We start from the raw sequence: 17,157 nt of genomic DNA on the forward strand, positions 1-17,157 counted from the left end.
ACCATAGAGTTTTTAATTTCAATAATTAAGGTTTTCTTTTCCAGAAGTTCTGGTTCTTTTAACAAATCTATTTGCTGCTTTCTGACAGTGTCTTTCTCATATTTTCAGTTCCACTTAAAAAAAAAATCAGTAAATATTTAACCACACACAAACAATTTTATCTAATACTTCTGTTAACAGAAATCACTAAGAGTCTATTTCTCTTGCATGTTTACCCTGCTTGCTTTTGTTCACGGTGGCTTGTTTTAAGCAATTTTTTTTTTCTTTTTACAGTTTGGGAATTATGAATTGTTTGGGATTTATTTCTGGAAACTTTGGGGAATCTTTGTTTTAACATGTTTTCCTTTAGAGAAGATGAGCTTGCTTCCTTCTTCCAACCTGGATGCAATTAATCTGACACTACATTATGTTATTATCTTGGCTTGGGTTTTCCCAGATCATACAGAATATGTGAACTCAAATCCCAAGTCCATTTGAGGATATGGTAGTGGTTTCAAAATGTTAAAGGAAATTGACACATATACATACATACACATAATACACACACACAATACATACACACACAGGCACAACCCTGTCCATAGAGCCCAAGCCACACCAGACAAAGTCTCTCTTCTTCATCCTCCCCCTTTTCTGCTTTCCAGATTTTTATCTACCCAGTAATTTCACTGAGGGTGTTGCCTTTCAGGATTTCTGATTTCAGATGAGGGTCTCAGTTCTAATTTGTGACCTTGTAAGAGCTTAATACCATGTCTTCTGTCCCCATAAGACAGACAAAACTCAGACCTTTCTGTAACTGAGATGGACAAATACCTCCAGTACAGTAGTAGAAGGTTAGTAAGCTGTTTTCAGTTCTCTCCTTATTTTTGGCCTGTGAGTATTTTAACTTTTTTTTTTTTTTTGCTTAGCAATACATTTTGGATATTTTTATAATAGTATTTCAACCTGCAGATCTTGGTGTTTTGTTGCAGGATTTTTAGGCTTATAATATGACGTGAGATGGAATATTACAAGAAGTAGAATCATAGGTTTTAATTTTTCAAATTTAAAAATATCTTCTATGAAATAATATTTTTATACATCTATCACATTGGACTGAGAATGAGAAATCGTATTCTAATCCTGGTTTTGTTATTTTCTATTTGTGACCTTGGGAAAATAAGCTAATATTTCTCAAACTATCTTAATTATCTTTAGAGCATTGGATTGAGGACCTCTGAGATTTCTTCAAGTTTTAATGTTCAGTGAGTCTGTGAAGTAAAAATAGCATTGATGAAGGTTCAAGATGCAATAATCAGGGGCACCTGGGTGGCTCAGTGGGTTAAAGCCTCTGCCTTCGGCTCAGGTCATGATCCCAGGGTCCTGGGATCGAGCCCCGCATTGGGCTCTCTGCTCGGCGGGGGGCCTGCTTCCTCCTCTCTCTCTGCCTGCTTCTCTGCCTACTCGTGTCTGTCAAATAAATAAATAAAATCTTTAAAAAAAAAAAAGATGCAATAATCACACACTCCTAGCACTAAACTGCCATTCATTATGTATCTTTCACTATACTTGGCTCAAGCTTTAAACAGTCCTTTTGTTGACCCTTCTTGGTTTGTTTTTTAACTGTAGTAAACACACACACACACAGACACAATTTACCTTCTTAATTATTTTTAAATGTACAGTTCAGAAATGTTAAATATATTCATACTGTTGAATAATGCTGCCTTTTAAACTATAGATTGATAAAGGACACATCTATTTCTATCATGTCTACCTTGCTCTTACTCATCTATTCTTCCTTTCTTTCCCTTGACACAGTGGCTGGTACATTTTATCAAGGGAGAAATGCTACAACCTAAAATTATCTAACTAAGAAGTTTTCAAAGTTCAAAGTTTTCATATTGCTATGATCTGAATGTTCGTGTCCTCTCAAAATTAATATGCTGAAATCCTAGTGCCCAAAGTGATGACATACACACATGTGGAGCCCTCATGAACAGAATTAGTGTTCTTAAAGACATACCACAGAGTTCTCTAGTCCCTTGCACTGTATGAGGACACATCAAGAAGGTGCCAGCTATGAATCAGGAAGAGGGGTCTCACCAGATCACAACCATGCTGATGCCTTGATCTTGGATTTCCCAGCCCCCAGAACTATGAGAAAGATTACTGTTGTTTATAAATTACCCATTCTGTGGTATTATTATAGAAGCCCAAATGAACTGAAATGCATACCTATTTTTTTCTTGAGCTTTCCTGCTGAATTAACACACAACTTTGGAGGTCTATGAACCACATATAGATATATATTTGATTTTTGCAGTGCATACACAAAAAAATTTCTTTGGTAAAATATAAGAATCATTTTTCTCAAGGGTCTCTTTGATATTTAAGTAATATTCTTTGAAATGTCTATGCTATCATCCTCTGTGTTTCTTATCTTTTTGTAGTTTTAATAATTTAATTTTGCTAGCTTCTCTTTTGCCAATGGTTTTGCACATGTTCTAGTTACCCAAGATCATTTATATTGACTTTAAGAATTCCCAAATATTTTGCAAGATTTTCAATTTCACTTTGCAGTGACTAGCATTACAGTATTAGCACATCAGCACCTAGACAAGGACGTCCTTGCAATAATAGCCTTAGACAAAAGATACTGTTAAGTGGGGGGAAGGAATGTTTAAGGATATCTGATTTTGTGAGGCATCTAATTCACTAAAACATATTTTTATGTCACGATTTTTTCTGCTTCACTATGCATCATAAACATGGTGGTGAGGTTAATCAATACTCAGAAATTGAGGCTTCCTCCTCCTCTGTTAGTCATAAGAGTATTCTTTCAACCAGATGACTTCCATTTAAATAAATCTTTAAATTTAAATAAATTTAAATCATTAAATCTTTCATTTAAATAAAATTTACTTCTGATTTTGTTTTATCACTTCTATTTAGATGTCAGCCCTTAAAGATCAAGGTCTTGGGGTGCCTGGGTGGTTCAGTCAGTTAAGCATCTGCTTTAGGCGCAGGTCATGATTCCAGGTTCTGGGATCAAGCCTGTGCCAGGTTCCCTGCTAAGTGGGGAGCCTGCTTCTTCCTTTCCCTCTGTCCCCTACCTCATGCTCACTCTCTTAAACAAAAACAAAAACAAAAACCAAACAAACAAAACTTAAAAAAAATAAAAATCAAGGTCTTAAATTAGACCTCTGGAAAAATAAGACAATATTACAGAACTAGTTATTTTAGTGTGTGTGGGGGGAAATAATCAAACCTTTCTGGTAGTTGTAAAAAAGTAAGCTTGGTTGAAATTTCCAACTGCCATTAATTTTGGAGACAATGTGAAAAGAGTTTATGTAAAACAGATATATTTCATCAATTCCAAGAAGCAGATTTTTTCTCCCATACATTTAAAAATTTCCTGTATCAGGATGCATGTTAAAAATCAGAAGTTGCAATTTATATAATGAGCAGTTTTTCCTTTTTTTCAGTTGTACCTAAATAATATGCCAAACAATCTATGGTGTTTTAAGTTAGAATGTAGTCTAAAATCCTAACCTAAGTAATAATGTACTATCAACTAGCCAAAATATTAAAAAATGAAGCGATGGTTATATAGAATGCAACTTTCAAGTGGATGCATTCCATTGATAACAACAGTAATAGCAATCCACATATTTCTTCCTACAACCAGGTACTGTTTTAGATGTTTTACTTAACCTATTTAATTCTCACAACAACACTTTTTTATGTAGGTTACTGTTACTTGCCTCTTTGTTGTCATGGTTGAGGACACTGAAGCAATGAGGTTAAATGACATAACCTCTCAACCATGTGTGAGGGCCAACATCGCACACATAGTGAGTGAATTAGATGTTTTTCTTAGATACGGAGTTTCTACCTGTTGGTAAACAGAAACAAGTACTATTCTAGACAAAGGATTTTATGAAAGCATACTGCTAATTGTTAGTTTCTCTCAAAGAATAGATACCCATTGGAAGCAAACAGACATAGTTTTCCTCATTTAGACCAGCTAGTAGGTTGAATAAGCCCCTAAAGATATTCACATCCTAATCCTTGGAACCCATGAATATATTACTTTACCTGGCAAAGGGACTTTGCTGATATAATTGAGGGTACAGACCTTCAAATGGGAAGGTTATCCTGGATTATTCAAGTAGACCCAATCTGGTAAGATCAAAGAATCCTACCCAGCTGCAATCTGAGGAAGATGTGACTATGGAAGTCTCAGAGAGAGGCAAGGCTGGCTTTGAAGACAGAGGGAAGGTGGCCATGAGCCAAGGAATATGTAGAAAGGCAAGGAAATGGATTCTGCTGGAGAGCCTTCAGAAAAGAATGTAGCCCAGCTGATTCCTTGGTTTTAGCCTAATGAGACCCACGTAAGAATTCGGACTTACAGAACTGTGCGATAATAAATTTGTGTTATCCCTAATACTTTTGTGTTCTAAGCCACTAAAATTTGTGGTAATTTGTTACAGCAGCAATAGGAAACCAGTACAAGCCCGTTCAAGCAATCCAGTTCAATGAAATATCCCACACTACATGAAAACATTTCAACAAGTGCAGAAACCACTTTTGGATGAATCAACATATGAGGCCTGGCGAAGTATTAGATAAGTAGTGTCTATTAAGTTGTGAGTAGTGTGTTGTTCTGATGATGCTTGAACAAAAACAGCCCGACCGCCTGCATAGTGTTTTCCCGTAATGTCACACAAACCACTGCTAACCGTAGATGGTACACGGAAAAACACTTTAAATTTTCGTAGTATTTTTACCTTTATCTTCCATTTATGACACGTATTGCTGGTTTGCACTCACAGGAGTCGTTTTTGACTATATTTTAGTGTGTGATCACTAAGTTTCTTCAGCCACCCGTTGAGTGTCGTGAAGCGCTGGCTTCCGGGTGGGTGTCCCACCCCGCTGAGACAGCGCTCCAGGAGGGAGTCACTGGACTCAAGTTCCTGGGCAGGCGCTACACGAGGGACGCGAGAAGTACCAAATATAAACCAGCAGGCCGCGAGCCCACGGGTATCCTCGCGCCTCCACGTTGTCTGCAGTATCGGCACCAGGCAGGCCGGCGACATCAAACTTCGCGACATTTGCAAGTGCCGCAGACCTTTGTGTTACCGGTATCTAGGGCAAAGATGGCAGGAACACGACTCCGCCCATGTGAACCAAGATTTTGTTATCGCGAGATCGCAATGACAGTTCAGGCGGCCGATCTCGCGGGATTTTCCGAGACAGGGCTGAAAGTTGCGGGAAGGTAGGGGTAGGGTCTGCTCTGAAAGAGAGGGTAAGGGGTCCGTCCATTTGCCGGCTTGCTTCCTCCCCTGGCGGATCGCGGGATGACTAGGTGAGCACCGCCTTGCCAGTCTCCACAGCGCTCTCCAGCTCTGCCGCTGCCTGAGACGCCGCCTCCCTTCTCCCTGGATCCTCTCGGGCTCCACCTGGGTTCCCCTCGGCCGCTGGCGTCGCGCTTCAGGGGGGCGATGTACGCAGGGCTGCAGGAAGTGGCGTTGGCCTCAGTCTTCCCGCCCGCCTCGTCCTCCAGGTCCTCGGCCGCCTGTCGAGTGTCGTACGCAGCCAGGCTGCCCGGGCCCTCCCCCTGGCCAGATGGATCCCTCTGCCCCCAAGCCTCGCGCGGAAACCGCCGGCAAAGGTACAAGCTCGGTGCTCGCCTGTCAGCCCAGGGATCTGTCTACTACTCTGGGTTGGACCCATTCCTGCCAGTTCCCTTGGGGTTGGGGTTTTACCTTGTGGGCTCTTCTGAATGACAGCTGGAGTCTGGCGCAAGTTCTTTGGGATTCAATGTTGAGAACTTGGATTCTGGAGTCAGACTGGATCTAGTGCTGGCTCTGACAGTTACTTGCTGAGACACTGGGCAGTTCCCTCATCTGTAAAACTGAGACCATTGTTGAGTTCTTGTGATTATGAAATGTGACGGTGGATGCAAAGCACTTAGGTGACCCAGCTTCTGGTCCATATTAAGCCCTCACTAAATGTGTAGTATGTTTATTCTTTATCCTTCTATGCCCCAGTTCTTAGCGAATGGTAGAAGTTTGTTGTTACATAGGTGAATAAAGGTTGAGATATTCAGTTCACATTATTTGATGGCAAAAAGACCTTAGCATATGATGCCCTGAATCAGGGCCTTACAGTCAACCTTTATTGGGTCCTCAAGACGGGGTTTAAGGAGTGTGTGGTTTTCTAACACAAGTCAAGTGGAATGCCTTCTTGCCCCCAAATGAATAGCTTTCATTATTAAAAGTGATAAAATAAAAATTCTCAGATATTGAGTGCTTGTTCTGTGCGCAGAAATATGCTGCTTGTTTATCTCCATGCTTTCCTTTGAGGAAGGTATCTATCTCATTAAATAGATGAAGAATTCAGGGCTAAAATTTAGAGAAGTCATGTAATAAGACTCAACTCTGAAGGCTAGGAATTGATGACACTCTAACTCAGGGATCACGAATATAACTACCCACAGAAGGCTGGCAGGTGAAATAAGTAGTGAAGCTGCTGAGTGGGGATTGTAGTGGCTCTGGAGCTCAGACCTCAGATAAAAGGAAGAGGGACTACTCAGTTCCCGGGACTTGTTTATTCCTGTGTGCATGGTACAGTAGTGTAGCTATAAGGTCAGATAGCTTGGTTCAAATCCTGGATCTGCCATTTGTAACCATGGGCAAGCTGGTTAACCTTTCTCTGTTTCACCATTTGTTTTGTTTTGTTTTTTAAAGATTTTATTTATTTATTTATTTGACGGACAGGTCACAAGTAGGCAGAGAGGCAGGCAGAGAGAGAGGAAGGGAAGCAGGCTCCCCGCTGAGCAGAGAGCCCGATGTGGGACTTGATCCCAGGACCCTGTGATCTTGACCTGAGCTGAAGGCAGAGGCTTAACCCACTGAGCCACCCAGGCCCCCTGTTTCACCATTTATAAAACGGACCTAATAATATTACATGAAGTCATGAAAGGATGGTGGCAAGGCTTACATGAAATAAAGCACATGCCTGGCACACATAAGTCTTCAAATATTAGCTCTGTATAAATATTTGTTAGTTCTACAACTATTTGAGTTTCAAACATTGTTCTAGGTGCCCTGGATATAGGAGTGAACAAAGTAAGTCCTTGATCTAAGGAGCTAAGTTGAGATAAACAGTAACAGATATTTCATATTTTTCTTTGAAAATGGAATTAAGCAGGGTAAAGGAAGAGTGGCAGGCAGTGCTATTTTAGACTGAGTGGTCAGAGAAAACACCTCTGAGAAGATACCATTGGAGCAGAGACCTGAATGAAGTGCAAGGATCAGTCATTTGGGTGTTTAGGGAGAGTGTTGATGGAAGGAATAGAAAACTCAGGGACCCTGAGGTGGGAGCATGCTTGCCATGGTTGACCAATAGCAAGGAAGCCAGTCTGGAATGAAGGAGGAAAGGAAGTGATGTTAAAGAGGACCTGCCATTCAACCCCATAGGAAATCCTCCCAATTTAAGATATTTGTTCTAGAATTAGATACAGAGAGATTCCAGCCTTTGCTCAAACTTAACTGAATCTCTTTGGTTCTAGAAATTATTCAAACTAAGGAACCAAATAGATTTCCAGAATTGTTGGGTGAAGCCCATAGGGCTTTTCCACATGCTGTGTGCTTAGAGATCCTCTTCTTAGATCTTCTTCCCCTTTAAATTACGTTTCTTCAATACTTTTTTTTCATAGTACTCTGTTCTTATCTTCTGAAGCACTTATTACAATTTTGTGTTTGTGAACTTTTTAGTATCTGTCTCCCTCACTAGGTATCTAGGATCTGTGAGATAAAGGATGTGTGTTTGTTAACAAATTCAGCACATTTATTGAGTGCCTATCGAGTGCTGATGCTGGGGATAAAACTTGAAAAATACAGACATTTTTCTGGAAAGGAAATTACTCTCTAGTGGGAAAGACAGATAAAAACAAATAAACATAGTCATTAAACATTGTGATATGAGTTATGGAGGCAGTAAAATACTGAGATACAGAATAAAAGGGTACCCTACTTTAAATAAGGTGAGAAGATGACATAAAAACAGCTGAGAGAAGACTTGCTTAGCATGTTTGAGTACAGGGGAAAAGTGAGATTGAGTTGGAGAGGTAAGTATTGGCAGATCATGCTGGGACTTAAAGGCCATAATAAGGAGTTTATACTTTATTCTTTATGTAATGATAACTATTGAAAAGTTTTACATTAAAGATTTACTAGTAATTTTAATTTTTTGAAAAAGATTTATTTATTTTAAAGAGAGAGCAGGCAGGCAGGGGGAGGGGTAGAGAGAGGGGAAGAGAATCCTCAAGCAGATACCCCACTGAGCATGGAGCCTGACGCAAGGCTGGATCCCAGGACCCAGAGATCATGACCTGAACTGAAATCAAGAGTTGGATGCATAACTGACTGAGCCCAGTAGGTACCCAGTAATTTATATTTTGAAATAGTACTGCTGCTATGTGTAAAATGGATTGTAGGGATGGCAGCAGAGAGAATGGTTAAGAGTTTATAGTGGTAATTTAGGAGAAAGCCATAGGTGGTATACTTTAGGGCAGAGAACAGCAAACTACGGGCCCGGGCCAAATTCAGTCTGATACTTATTGTAGATAAAGTTTTATTGGAACACAGCCATGCCCATTTGTTTATGTGTTCTCTGTCCCTTCTCTTGTGTTACAAGGGTAAGAGACTGTATAACCTGCAAAACTAAAATAATAAATAGCTAAAATCTGACTCTTTGCAGAAAAAGTTTGCCAACAGTTGTTTTGGAAAGGTGGTAGCATAATGGAGGGAGAATGAGCAGGACTTTCTGATGGATTGGATGTAGGGAGGAATATAAAACGAGGAATAAGGGCTGGCTAAAGGTTTTCTATCGTGAAAAGTTGGCTAGGTGATGATGCCATTTAATGAGATTTGGAAAGACTAGTTCTGAGCAAGTTTTAATCATTATCATTTTTACATTGTTTTTTTTTTTTTTCATTTTATACCTATTGTGGTACATACAATATTTGGTAGGTAAAAACATATATGTTGAATAATAACACATTAGTGACTTAAGTGTTTAAAAATTGGAAGGCATTTTCTGGATAGGCAAACAAATCATGTGAAACAGAAATAATGTATTAAGAATTGCTATAAGGGTTAATTCAGGTCCTAAGGCTCAAATGGTACGGTTATGAAAATAGGGCCCACTGATCTGTTATCCCTGTACAGTGGATCAAGGTTTTAGTTTCTTGTTAAAACTTTGTCTTTTAGAATTGCCTGACAGTTCTTGAACAGTTTGGATCCAATTAGCAATAATCGCGCCTCGGATAAACCTCATTGGCTATGATACTGCCACTGCGCAAAGCTAACAGTTTGGATCCAAAGATTAGAGTAGGAGAATAGATTTTTCTTGGCGTACTTCTAATTGTTATGCAAAATAACCTTACCAAAGTTAGTGGGAATAATGGTTTTACTTTTGAGGCACAACTGCTGAGAAATAGCACAATGAGTTATTTGTGCTTAAGACAGTATAAATACACTAGTCATATTATAATCACAAATGTTATAAAAACCTAATGAGGAATCATTGGAAAGATCCTAAGAAACTACCAGTGGTCACCTGATCTCAATAAGAAATATGTGAAAAAAATAATTCCTAGTATTCTTATATCTGTGGCCATATAACTCCTCTGTAATTCTTGCTATATGAAATTCCATATAGCAAATATTTTTATTTAATATCCTCTAATTGGTATCTTTTAATTGTCCTAGTTGTATGCTATAAGATACTCCCCTCCCTATTCGTAGTGCTATATTTTCTGAATAGAAAATAAGACAGATAGGGTGCCCAGGTGGCTCAGTGGGTTAAGCTTCTGCCCTCAGCTCGGGTCATGATCCCAGGGTCCTGGGGTTCAGCCTTGCATCGGGCTCCCTGCTCAGTAGGGGGCCTGCTTGTCTCCCTCCCTCTGCTGCTCCCCTGCTTGTGCTTTTTTGCTCTCACTGTCAAATAAATTTAAAAAATCTTTAAAAAAAATGAAAATAAAATAGAAAGCTATACAATTAAGCACTTAATAAATACATATAGAGAAAGGGGTCAGACTTTTCCAATAATAGAATATTAGCAGAAAGAGATCTTAGCATTCATTTCTTTTTTAAGAACTGCAACCCTTTAAAAACCGAAGGGGAAAAAGCTATGACAGAGCTGACACACGTTACTCTGTGGTTGAATTAGAGATTCCCTTGGTTAGTTGTATACAAATTCAAGAAACAGTTTAGAAGCAGCAATACTAAAAAAAAATTTTTTCAAGTTAAAAAAGATAGTAGCAGTATTGACAAGAAGGAACAGCTGTCTATAGAGAAAGGAGATAAAAGCAGACAGGAGAATCACAAAAGCATTGCTGTCTAGAGGATTTTAGCTTACTCATTATCAAGTCCCATTTACTATTACTCTACCATATCATGAATAATATACATAATGTTCATGAATCATCATGACTATCTAAATCAGTAGTTCTCAGCCGTGGCTGTGAATCAGAATGGCCCTTTGAATTCAACAATATCCACCAAACAAAGTAATAAAACCAGATGCCTATGGCCCACAATCAACAGAGATAGTGTCCAAGCATGAATGAGGAGATTATGACACACAGCCAGGGTGAGAACAACTGGAAGTAAATTATATATCCTTTATTCTGCTTATTATAGGAGAACATCTGACAATATGTTTTAGGAGAATATCTATACACGTTATAATTTATCTTGTTTCAGTAATTTGGAAAGGGTATTCGTGTGAGATACATTTTTTTTTCTCATTGCAGTGGATAAATGGGGGGTTACTTTATAAGTTAGATTTGGAAATTTTATTATCTTCTCTATTATTACAGACATATGGCATCCAGGAGAAAGATGTCTTGCCCCTTCTCCAGATAATGGGACACTTTGTGAAGCAAGCGTAAAATCTGTCACAGTGGATGAAAATGGGAAGTCCTTTGCAATCATCTTATATTCAGATTTTCAAGAAAGAAAAGTACCTCTTAAAAGACTTCAAGAAATAAAATCTGTTAAAGATTGCTCCAGGAATTTTATATTTGATGATGAAGATTTGGAAAAACCTTATTTCCCAGACCGAAAATTTCCATCATCTGCTGTTGCTTTTCCGTTATCTGAAGATGGGGACTCTATTCCTTATACTATTAATAGGTATTTGAGAGACTACCAAAGGGAAGGAGCCCAGTTTCTCTATGCACACTTCATTCAAGGAAAAGGATGTATTCTTGGTGATGACATGGGACTTGGAAAAACAGTACAGGTATTTCTTTTAATTACTTTACAATTAAAATTCATTAAAGTCATTTTATTATGTACATGAATGGATACCATATACAAATCTCTATTTGTACGCCCAACTCTTACAGTAGCTATTTTGTGTGTGTGTGTATGTGTGTTTTGCACCCACTGAACAGGAAAGTCCTCAAAATTAGGATGGTGTATAGTCATTATTTTATCCTCAGTACTTATTTAGTATCTGAAATATGTTATTCAGAATAATATTTTGGTATAACTTGGCTTGACTCTACCTTTGGTAATACTAGTACTAAGTTATCAGGTATATTTAAAGTAGTTTAACTTTCTTAGCAATACTGTATGGAAGGAAAGTATTCTGCCATTTGTTAAGCTACATAGCATGGTTAAATTGATTTCTTGTGGGCATTTTGTGTATATTGTTTAGGATTTATCATATCAGAAGTTTCTTAATCTGGGATCCCTGAACCACTAGGAATTCTACTGATGGACTTCAGAGAGGTTTCCTATTTCCCTAAAATGTGTGCCAGAAGTCTTGAGAGGAAGTGCTAGTTATCTATTGCTGTATAAGAAATTACTCCAAACTTTAGCAGCTTACAACAGAATACATTTATCATATTACAGTTTCTGTGGGTCAGAAATCCAGGTACAGATTAGCTGGGTCATCTGGCTCAGGCTCTCACAAGGCAGCAGTCCTCTCAAGGTTGGACTAGGGTGGATTCCCTTCCTGGCCACATGATTGTTGGCAAGATTCAGTCCCTTGTGGGATGTTAGACTGAGGCTTCAGTTTCTCGTGAGCTATTTATTGGTGAAGGGCTCCCTTGGTTCCTTGCTGTAGGAGCCTCTTAATGGAGTTTCTTATAATATGGCAGCATACTTTCTCAGGGAGAGCAAGTGAGAGGGTAGGAGAGAGCACAAGTAAGAGGGAACTCATGGTCTTTTGTAACCTAATCACAGAAGAGACAGCCCTTCACTTTTGCCATATTTGCTTCTTTAGAAGCAAGTTTCTAGGGGCGCCTGGGTGGCTCAGTGGGTTAAAGCCTCTGCCTTCGGCTCAGGTCATGATCCCAGGGTTCTGGGATCGAGCCCCACATCGGGCTCTCTGCTCAGCAGGGAGACTGCTTCCTCCTCTCTCTCTGCCTGCCTCTCTGCCTACTTTGCGATCTCTATCTGTCAAATAAATAAATAAAATCTTAAAAAAAAAAAAAAAGAAGAAGCAAGTTTCTAGGTTCAGCTCTTACTCAAAGGGGAAGATTAAACAGGGCTGTGGATACCAATAGGTGGGGATTATTGGGAGCCCTGTCAGAAGCTGCTTATCACAAAGTTTTGTGATCTAAAAAGATTAGAGTTCAGGAACCAGACTTTATACCATACAATCACTCTGGATTTTCAGGAGTGTTTGTCTAGTTTCTGATTACCTTCTGTGTTTCCTTCATTATAATTGAATTTAAGCCATTTTATTCTTCATGACACCTCAATTGTTAGTGGAACGCAAAGGTAAGTGAAAAACTAATTTTAACATTTAAAAATTGTCTAGGGGCGCCTGGGTGGCTCAGTGGGTTAAGGGTCATACTCTTGATTTCCGCTCAGGTCATGATCTCAGGGTTGGGAGATTGAATCCCACATCAGGGCTCCCTGCCCAGAGTCTGCTTCGGATTCTCTTTCTCCATCTCCTCCTTTCTCTGCCCCTCTCCCTGCTCACCGGTGTGTGTGCTCTCACTTTCTCAAATAAATAAATGAAATCTTAAAAAAATAGTCGAGAAATGCAATTATGTATAGGCTCTGATGTAAAAATCTAGAGTGAAACTTAATCATTCAATAATCATGGTCTATCACCATTAGCCATACTGTTTGTCCCTTTAAGCCTAGGCAATGCACATAGTTCGAAGCTTGCACACTGAAGGTGCTAAATAATTGCTTATGGAGTAAATAAATTTACTTTCTCAGCAGAATAGGTGGCAAGAATATAGAAAGGAGCCTTTAGGAAACTATCATCTGTGACCAAGGTATATGGATGAATACTAGAGGAAAATAAATAACTATCTATAACTATAAATAACTAATATGACTATATTTACATATAGTTTTATTATTTTTGCCTATGCTAGAATGTCCTCCCACCAATGCCTGCTAATCTGCAAAATCAGAAAAATCAGGGTGCTACAAAAAGTGACCTTTTTGGGAACTAGTTGGGAGTCTCCTCCCATCAAAACTACCAAATACAATTCAAATTCTTATGCATGTTGTAGGCTCAACAAAGGGAATAAAATTATTCCCCTTATTTTGTGTTGTTTTTTTTTTAATTTTTTTAATTTTTTATTTTTTCAGCATAACAGTATTCATTATTTTTGCACCACACCCAGTGCTCCATGCAATCCGTGCCCTCTACAATACCCACCACCTGGTGCCCCCAACCTCCCACCCCCTACCCCTTCAAAATTCTCAGATCGTTTTTCAGAGTCCACAGTCTCTCATGGTTCACCTCCCCTTCCAATTTCCCTCAACTCCCCTCTCCTCTCCATCTGCCCTTGTCCTCCATGCTATTTGTTATGCTCCACAAATAAGTGAAACCATATGATCATTGACTCTCTCTGCTTGACTTATTTCACTCAGCATAATCTCTTCCAGTCCCGTCCATGTTGCTACAAAACTTGGGTATTCATCCTTTCTTTTTTCTTTTCTTTTTTTTTTACAGCTTTATAAACATATATTTTTATCCCCAGGGGTACAGGTCTGCGAATCGCCAGGTTTACACACTTCACAGCACTCACCATAGCACATACCCTCCCCAATATCCATAACCCCACCCCGTCTCCCAACCCCCTCCCCCCATCAACCCTCAGTTTGTTTTGTGAGATTAAGAGTCACTTATGGTTTGTCTCCCTCCCAATCCCATCTTGTTTCATTTACTCTTCTCCTACCCCCTCAATCCCCCATGTTGCATCTCCACTCCCTCATATCAGGGAGATCATATGATAGTTGTCTTTCTCCGATTGACTTATTTCGCTAAGCATGATACCCTCTAGTTCCATCCACGTCGTCGCAAATGGCAAGATTTCATTTCTTTTGATGGCTGCATAGTATTCCATTGTGTATATATACCACATCTTCTTTATCCATTCGTCTGTAGATGGACATCTAGGTTCTTTCCATAGTTTGGCTATTGTAGACATTGCTGCTTTAAACATTCGGGTGCACGTGCCCCTTCGTATCACTATGTTTGTATCTTTAGGGTAAATACCCAGCAGTGCAGTTGCAGGGTCATAGGGTAGTTCTATTTTCAACATTTTGAGGAAACTCCATGCTGTTTTCCAGAGTGGCTGCACCAGCTTGCATTCCCACCAACAGTGTAGGAGGGTTCCCCTTTCTCCGCATCCTCGCCAGCATCTGTCATTTCCTGACTTGTTCATTTTAGCCATTCTGACTGGTGTGAGGTGATATCTCATGGTGGTTTTGATTTGTATTTCCCTGATGCCGAGTGATATGGAGCACTTTTTCATGTGTCTGTTGGCCATCTGGATGTCTTCTTTGCAGAAATGTCTGTTCATGTCCTCTGCCCATTTCTTGATTGGATTATTTGTTCTTTGGGTGTTGAGTTTGCTAAGTTCTTTGTAGATTTTGGACACTAGCCCTTTATCTGATATGTCATTTGCAAATATCTTCTCCCATTCTGTCAGTTGTCTTTTGGTTTTGTTAACTGTTTCCTTTGCTGTGCCAAAGCTTTTGATCCTGATGAAATCCCAATAGTTCATTTTTGCCCTTGCTTCCCTTGCCTTTGGCGATGTTCCTAGGAAGATGTTGCTGCGGCTGAGGTCGAAGAGGTTGCTGCCTGTGTTCTCCTCGAGGATTTTGATGGATTCCTTTCTCACATTGAGATCCTTCATCCATTTTGAGTCTATTTTCGTGTGTGGTGTAAGGAAATGATCCAATTTCATTTTTCTGCATGTGGCTGTCCAATTTTCCCAACACCATTTATTGAAGAGGCTGTCTTTGTTCCATTGGACATTCTTTCCTGCTTTGTCGAAGATGAGTTGACCATAGAGTTGAGGGTCTATTTCTGGGTTCTCTATTCTGTTCCATTGATCTATGTGTCTGTTTTTGTGCCAGTACCATGCTGTCTTGATGATGACAGCTTTGTAATAGAGCTTGAAGTCCGGAATTGTGATGCCACCAACTTTGGCTTTCTTTTTCAATATTCCTTTGGCTATTCAAGGTCTTTTCTGGTTCCATATAAATTTTAGGATTATTTGTTCCATTTCTTTGAAAAAAATGGATGGTACTTTGATAGGAATTGCATTAAATGTGTAGATTGCTTTAGGTAGCATAGACATTTTCACAATATTTATTCTTCCAATCCAGGAGGATGGAACATTTTTCCATTTCTTTGTGTCTTCCTCAATTTCTTTCATGAGTACTTTATAGTTTTCTGAGTATAGATTCTTAGTCTCTTTGGTTAGGTTTATTCCTAGGTATCTTATAGTTTTGGGTGCAATTGTAAATGGGATGGACTCCTTAATTTTTCTTTCTTCTGTCTTGTTGTTGGTGTAGAGAAATGCAACTGATTTCTGTGCATTGATTTTATATCCTGACACTTTACTGAATTCCTGTACAAGTTCTAGCAGTTTTGGAGTGGAGTCTTTTGGGTTTTCCACATATAGTATCATATCATCTGCAAAGAGTGATAGTTTGACTTCTTCTTTGCCGATTTGGATGCCTTTAATTTCCTTTTGTTGTCTGATTGCTGAGGCTAGGACTTCTAGTACTATGTTGAATAGCCGTGGTGATAACGGACATCCCTGCCATGTTCCTGACCTTAGCGGAAAAGCTTTCAGTTTTTCTCCATTGAGAATGACATTTGCGGTGGGTTTTTCATAGATGGCTTTGATAATATTGAGGTTTGTTCCGTCTATCCCTACACTTTGAAGAGTTTTGATCAGGAAGGGATGCTGTACTTTGTCAAATGCTTTTTCAGCATCTATGGAGAGTATCATATGGTTCTTGTTCTTTCTTTTATTAATGTGTTGTATCACATTGATTGATTTGCAGATGTTGAACCAACCTTGCAGCCCTGGAATAAATCCCACTTGGTCGTGGTGAATAATCCTTTTAACGTACTGTTGAATCCTATTGGCTAGTATTTTGGCGAGAATTTTTGCATCTGTGTTCATCAAGGATATTGGTCTGTAGTTCTCTTTTTTGTTGGGATCCTTGTCTGGTTTTGGAATCAAGGTGATGCTGGCCTCATAAAATGAGTTTGGAAGTTTTCCTTCTATTTCTATTTTTTGGAACAGTTTCAGGAGAATAGGAATTAGTTCTTCTTTAAATGTTTGGTAGAATTCCCCCGGGAAGCCCTCTGGCCCTGGGCTTTTGTTTGTTTGGAGATTTTTGATGACTGTTTCAATCTCCTTACTGGTTATGGGTCTGTTCAGGTTTTCTATTTCTTCCTGGTTCAGTTGTGGTAGTTTATATGTCTCTAGGAATGCATCCATTTCTTCCAGATTGTCAAATTTGTTGGCGTAGAGTTGCTCATAGTATGTTCTTATAATTGTCTATTTCTTTGGTGTTCGTTGTGATCTCTCCTCTTTCATTCATGATTTTATTTATTTGGGTCCTTTCTCTTTTCTTTTTGATAAGTCTGGCCAGGGGTTTATCAATCTTATTAATTCTTTCAAAGAACCAGTTCCTAGTTTCGTTGATTTGTTCTATTGTTTTTTTTGTTTCTATTTCATTGATTTCTGCTCTAATCTTTATGATTTCTCTTCTCCTGCTGGGTTTAGGGTTTCTTTCTTGTTCTTTCTCCAGCTCCTTTAGGTGTAGGGTTAGGTTGTGTACCTGAGGCCTTTCTTGTTTCTTGAGAAAGGCTTGT

The 17,157-nt window shown here is 39.1% G+C and overlaps 1 protein-coding gene and 1 pseudogene across 1 annotated transcript in view; one reads left to right on the forward strand and one right to left on the reverse strand.

The window, feature by feature from the left end:
• The first annotated feature begins 5,247 nt into the window (after positions 1-5,247).
• Positions 5,248-17,157, forward strand: part of ERCC6L2 (ERCC excision repair 6 like 2) — a 132,467-nt gene continuing 120,557 nt past the window's right edge. Inside the window, exons 1-2 of the mRNA XM_047698953.1 lie at positions 5,248-5,656; positions 10,874-11,298. Coding sequence (XP_047554909.1) covers positions 5,611-5,656; positions 10,874-11,298 — 471 coding nt within the window. The 5' untranslated portion in view covers positions 5,248-5,610. The remainder of the gene's footprint in view (positions 5,657-10,873; positions 11,299-17,157) is intronic.
• On the reverse strand, positions 9,183-9,356 carry LOC125084225 (uncharacterized; annotated as a pseudogene).

The sequence above is a fragment of the Lutra lutra genome, chromosome 13, assembly GCF_902655055.1.
Source record: "Lutra lutra chromosome 13, mLutLut1.2, whole genome shotgun sequence".
Taxonomy (NCBI): Eukaryota; Metazoa; Chordata; class Mammalia; order Carnivora; family Mustelidae; genus Lutra; species Lutra lutra.